We start from the raw sequence: 6,235 nt of genomic DNA, 5'->3' as shown, positions 1-6,235 counted from the left end.
TATATATTTCCCAGACCCCCTGGACATCTGCTTGGCCCACTCTCTTACCTAGGGGAGCCACTCAACTGTTACAGTCTCAATGAGACACCCCCCCAGCCATATTTTCTATGATTCTAATTGCTTCCCCAGACTCAAAGGGATGTCCCTTCCCCTGGTTTATGAATTGTCACAGCACAAGTCATCATCTAATGCCCTATGTATTTTACTTATTTATCTGGTGTATGCTCTATTTCTCCAACTACAATGTCCATTCACGAGGGCAGGGAGCTCCCTGTCCAGTTCATTGCTGTGTCCCTCACCCCGAGGAAAGTGCTAGGAGAGCACACAGTAGGGGCTCAGAGATGGACTTTTTGTAAATGAGCAACAGTGGTTCCTGTCTCAGACGGACAACCGAGTGGCTGGTCCAGGGCTGGAGGGCAGAGGCCCATGAGTACCCCACACAGGCCCAGCAGGTGGACCCTTCACAAATGGACAGACACCCGGAAAGAAGAGAGAAGCTCAAAATCACATGAAGAGGGAAGGTCACAGCCAGAACTGGGGTCCAGGTGTGACTTGGAAGCTTATGCTCAAAATGAGCCTCTTAATGTCCTGTCCCTGGCCTCAGGTCCCCAACCCCACCCACCTTACCTAGGGACTTGGGCCTCTCGCTAGCATAGATGCCTCGGGGTTCAGAGGGACCCAGGCGTCCATAGGAGCCAGATCCAGAGAAGCCACTGTCCCCGCAGAAGGTTGAGGGTGGTGAGTCTGGACCTCCTGTGGAACTGGGGTCTTCATAGAAGCCTGGATTCCAAAGAGAAGCCAAAAAACCATCAGGGAGGTGGGGTGGGGAAAGCCGGGGTGGGAGAGGAGGAGGTGGGGCAGCGAGAGAGTGCGGGCCTGAGAGATGGGGAGGGTGGGAAAGGCTGGGGTGACCAGGCAGACCCCACCCCTCCAGCCCTGCTCACCTGAGCTGCGCCCGCTCTCCTGTTCCAGGCCCCCAGACTCCAGGCTCAGGTCTCCCAGCTGTTGGCCCAGGTCCCAGATGAGTCCAGGCAGGGCCTCCTGAGGGCATGGGGAAAGCAGGGCGGTCAGAAGGCCCAACCTGATGCCGCAGAGTCCCCTGTTCCATGAGCTCATGGACACAGACAGGTTCACTTTGACAATGAGGCTCTGACTTCATAAAATCAGTACCTGGGCCCCAGAACCTCTAAGGTCTCTGTCTCTCATGTCCATTAGGGACAGAGGCTAACTCCCGTCCTCATGTAGCCCCATCTAGTCCCTCCTGGGTGCAGTGAGGCCCCAGAGGCCCCCTCTTGCCCACCCTCTATCAAGGATTCCCATCTGTGCTCACAAGGGAACCCCATAAGAATGTTCTCTGAGTCTACCTCCAGGTCTTCTTGCTGTAGAGACAGTTCAATGCTAAACATGGTGTCCAGGACCCAGAAGATCCCTTAGCCATGGGTCTGTATTCTCCTAGTTTTAAATTTCATTTATGTTATTATTACTTATTTTGTGTAGGTGGGTGGTACTGGGGATTGGAGCCAGGCCCTCAGGGGTGCCAGGCAGGTGCTCTACCACTGAACCCCATCTGAGGTCCCTTCTTCCAGTTTTGACCCGACCATCTCCCTTCACTGCCCTTTGTCACCAGTGGAAAGTCGTGTGGCACTTTCTGCTTCAGCCTCACACCCTCTGCGGTTTCTCCCCTCAGACCCCACCCCTGCCTGGCTCTGAGCATCCTGGGAAGTCCTTCCAAGTCTAACCTTAATGGTCCTACAGCAGTGATCCCTGTATTTTTTTTTTTTTTTTTTTTTTTGCCCCCGCACCACATCCTCCTGAGCCCTGGGTTCCACTCCTACCGTGAAACCCACCCCACCCCTCCGCACCCCAGCGTCTGTCCACGGCTCCTCATTCCCAGGAGCAAATGAAGGAGAAAATCTTCCCAGGGCAGTGACCATGACCTCTCAGGGGTGGGGTCCCAAGACTCCCAACGCAGCCCCGTTTCAGAGGGGGCGGGCCAGAGCCAAGAAGGCTCACAGGGGCTGAGGGAGTCCGAGCTGTGGAGCCGGCGGCTGACGGTTGACCCTCAGACAAAAGCGGCTTGTCTGGCTGGGCGAGGGGGGAGCGCGGGAGGGCAGGCGCCCAGCCCTGCCTATTTAGGGCAGAGAGACCGGCCGGCTCCCGCAGCCAGCGCCCCCTCCCAGCTCGGGACTCCTCTGGGCCCTGGCTCCTCCCTCCCCCAGAACAGAAGCCCCCATCTGGGCCTGTTTATGTGGGCAAAGTCGACAAATTGTTGAGCTTGGGCTGCCCTGGGCATGCAGAGGAGTCAGCTTTGAGCAGAACCCGAAAAAGCAGCCAAATCGCTCAACAACGAGGAGTGATTAGAGAAATGGAGGAGCCACCTTTGTACGTCCCCTGTCCCCTACCACGTCCCCAGAGGCGCTGGCTTGATCCGTGGGCTCCAGCCTCCTGGCCTCCTTGCTGTCCTGGAGGGCAGCCTGGCTCCCCCCGCCCCCACTTCCTACTGGCTCGCCGGCTTCATTCACATCTTTGGTTACCGCGATCCTTTCTCTGACACTTTCCGAAATAGCTCCCCTGTCATTCTGCACGCTGACACCCTTCTACTTTTTCTATTTCTATTTTCTATTTTTATATTTCACACAGCAGTAATGACCTCTTGACTTAAAATCGTATAGCAGGGTGTCACTTGTTTATTGTGTCTCTCACTAGGACCTCATCCCTAGGAGAGCAGAGATTTGTGTTGGTTGCACCTTCCCTAGCAGTGTTGGGCACAAAGCAGATGCCCAGGAAATATTTGATGAATGAATGAATGAATGAATGACACATGTGTAGTGGAATACTATACACCTGTTAAGATGGAACATGGCAAATTTCTTTGTGGAACCATTGCTATGATAAAGCATTAGCAGAAAGATAAAAATGCAGAAAACACCCATGACAGTGAGTCAGAATTACAGTCTTGTGTTGCTTAATGATGTGGGCACATTCTAAGAAATTCATCATTAGGCGATTTCATCCTGTGCTAACCTCAAAGAGTGTACTTAAACAAACTAAGACAGCTACAATGTCACTAAGTGATATAATTTTACAGGTCTACTGTCCTACATGCAGACCTGGAAGGGTTGTTAAAACCAAAATTATTGAGTCTCAATTCCAGAGCTTCTGATCCCAGTCTGGAGTTGAGACCAAGAACTTGCATTTCTAACAAGTTCCATGTGATGTGGTGCCGCTGGTTAAGGGGTCACACTTTGAGAACCACTGGCACAGTCACTGGGACCTCACCCAAGAAACTGGCATTTGTAAAAAGCAAAGCTTTTTACAAGCTCTACATTTCTTTCTTGGTATGTAAACTGTTTCTGCTGAGCTGATTCAGGAAGAGGTCTGGAGGGACTCAAGCCAAGGTGACAATGGTGGGGACCTCAGGGGGTCAAGGGAGGGATGGGGAGTGCTTAAGGAGGCATGAGTTAGCAGCCCTTGCCAAATTCAGCTCTCCACCTCCCCACTGTGAGACTCTGGGTAGGTGATTTGGCTCTCCGGGCCTCAGTTTCTGTCTATCACATGGGCATCCTGTGACTCCATCTCTTATAGGACTGCTGGGAGGATTACATGAGTTAAAGGAGCACTTCCTTTTAAGTACTAATAAATACTAACTGGCATTATTACATGAAAGTTATGAATATCTAACAAGGAGTAATTAAAATACTACTTGCATAATTTAAAAATATATGTAAAATACTTTTCCCCTTTGCTTTTTGGTTTTGTTTGATAAATTCTGCAGGCCTCATTTCTTCCACTATAAGGAGGGCTGAGGAAGAGAGAGTCTGGAGTCTCTCTTCCCCCATGGCCTCCTCCTCCTCAGTGTCTAGACACCCCTGAAATCGTCCCCCAGTCTACATTCCCCATCTTATAAATCTGACCTCATTCCTTCCAGCTGCAAAAAGGATGACTCTTTAAAGACCAGAGGTCCTCGGCCTGAATTCTGCCCCCTGCCTCCCCACAGTGCCCCCTTATTGGTCCTTTTGTGCAAATTCTACTACAAGCAGGACATCCAGCCGAGGGAGGCTTAACAGGAGTGTAGTTAGGGCTCGTGGAGACCTCAAATTTCCCCACATCTTTGTCCATTTCCTTATATTCCCTTATCAGTGTCCAGCTACCTTTTAGCTCTGGTAGGAAGCCCTCTGCAAGTCTCGCTTAAGAACTCCTTGTTAAAAGTGACCCTTTTTCTTCCTGGGAGCAAACAGGACCCAGGGAGCCCCCGACCTCCACCCAGAATTCATGCCTCTATTTTCTGCAATAACCTCAGTCTTTACCTGGTATCTCCATCATTCTTATTAGAAAGTCACCAAGTCTGGCTTCTGTCTTTCTTGCTTCAAAGAAAGTGTATTCTTGGGTGAAGAGACTGGGTAAGTCTCATAAGGAGGACTCAGGGAACAGAGGAGGCCCATCTTCAGAAGGACCCAGGAACCCCAGCACTCAGAGGGTTTATATTTAGCGCTTCTCTGCCTGCCACCGCCTCCTCCCTGGTGCTGGGACGAGAGCTTTGCCTGGTGACTGTGGGGGGACTGGCCTCTCCACTACCACCTCATGCCAGCCAGGAAGAGAGGTTTGGGGGAGAGGGGAGAGAAGAGGGAGACGACTGAGAGATGTAAGATGAGGGGCAAAGAGATGGGGAGGCGGAGGGGCAGTGCCCTGGCTCCTGGTGGGATGGGGGCACTTGGGAAACCCGGGCATCTTGGGTGGGGGAGCTGGTGAAGTCCCCCACAATCCCATCTCTAACTTTTGGAGGGGGCGGGGCCTCCCACAGCTGTTTCTGCTTCCAAGAAGAATGTGCAGGGTCCCACTCCCGGCCGGGGGGAGGGGCTGGGCGTGCAGGGCCTGTGTCTGGCTTCAGCTTTCCCCACTTCCCATCTGGGGAGGGGGCAGTCGAGGTCAGCGACAGGGAGAGCCCCCTCCCCCCTGCAACCTCGGCTCAGGTTTCCCCAAACGGGAAGCTCTGACCACCCACAGGCTCAGGATGGGATCTGCAAGGGGAGCCAGGGTCTGTAGGCTGGGGGAGGGGAGGAGAGAGACTGAGACTGAGGCGTGGGGCAGGAAGAGAGAGAAGAGCAGAAATGCAAGGAGGGAAGACTGGGAGACAGACAGACAGACAGGATTGAGAAAAGGAAGCAGACACAGAAAGTCACGGAGATGTGGCTGTAGGGAGCGAGTGCAGGCAACCAGGAAGGGGTCTCCGGACTCAAGGAATGATGTATGGAGGAGAGGATGATGCTTCCCTAATTTGGAGACCTCTGCTCATCTTCCCCTACTAGAGCACCCAGAAGTCAAATCACCCTGCTGCCTTAACCTGCCTCTTTTTGGGTTAAGGAGGACTGGGACCAGGTAGGAAAGAGAGGAAAGTGTCATGGACGGTCTTGATGCCGGTGGGGGCCTCAGAGACTGAGCTAACTCCCAGCAGTGATCCCTCCCTCTGGAGGCCCTAAATCCCCTCCCCCCACCGCGCCCCCTCTGGAGATCTCCAAGCACACCAGGGCTCAGCGAAGATGGAACCCTCCCTGGTAGCCAGGCCCAGAGGGAGGCATGTTTGAATCCCCACTGTGTGACCTTGGGTGAGTCACTTCCTCTCTCTGAGCCTCAGTTTTTTTCTCTGTAAAATGGGGACTACCACCCCCTATCTCCCAAGCTGCAAAAAGACAACGCGTGCAAAGTACTCAGATCCGGTCTTGACACATACTTGGCGCCCAGAAGGATTTTCTTTGGGGAAGGGGTGTAGAGGATGGAGCCATGCATCTGAGTAGAGGCCATGCAGTACCCCCTCCCCCGATTTGGGGACGGAGAGGCCAGGTCCCGCCCGCCGCTTGGACTCCGGGGTCTCCAACCCTACCCCTGTCCTTTCCCCTCCTCTGAGCCCCCTCGCGACGTGTGCCTGAGCATCCAACCGAGACAGACAGACAGATACAGACGAGGGTGGAGGGAAGAACGGACAGGCGGCCCCTCACCAGCTGCTCCTCTAGGGCCGCTGCGGCCCGGCGCGCCGCCGCCGCATCTTCGTCCTCGTCGGCGTCCTCCTCGTCCTCGGCCTCAGCGCCCCCCATTCCGGGCTGGGCCAGCCGCAGCGCCTGCTGCACGCGGTACTCCTGCCTCTCTCGGAGCCAATGCAACTCGCAGAGCCCGGCCAGGCTGCCCTCCAGCCAGCCCCGCAGCCGGCCCCGTTCGGGGCTCACCGGGAACGAGAAGGCCC

At 54.3% G+C, this 6,235-nt stretch overlaps 1 protein-coding gene across 1 annotated transcript in view; it reads right to left on the bottom strand.

Annotated features, from left to right (window-relative positions):
- Nucleotides 1–13: 13 nt before the first annotated feature.
- The window catches only part of Dact3 (dishevelled binding antagonist of beta catenin 3), a 7,221-nt gene continuing 999 nt past the window's right edge, over nt 14–6,235 (bottom strand). Inside the window, exons 2-4 of the mRNA XM_015496996.2 lie at nt 5,994–6,232; nt 945–1,041; nt 14–780 (exon numbers count right to left, since the gene is read on the bottom strand). Coding sequence (XP_015352482.1) covers nt 581–780; nt 945–1,041; nt 5,994–6,232 — 536 coding nt within the window. The 3' untranslated portion in view covers nt 14–580. The remainder of the gene's footprint in view (nt 781–944; nt 1,042–5,993; nt 6,233–6,235) is intronic.

The sequence above is a fragment of the Marmota marmota genome, unplaced genomic scaffold (genome assembly GCF_001458135.2).
Source record: "Marmota marmota marmota unplaced genomic scaffold, marMar, whole genome shotgun sequence".
NCBI lineage: Eukaryota > Metazoa > Chordata > Mammalia > Rodentia > Sciuridae > Marmota > Marmota marmota.
This window is presented reverse-complemented; position numbering and strand designations above follow the sequence as displayed.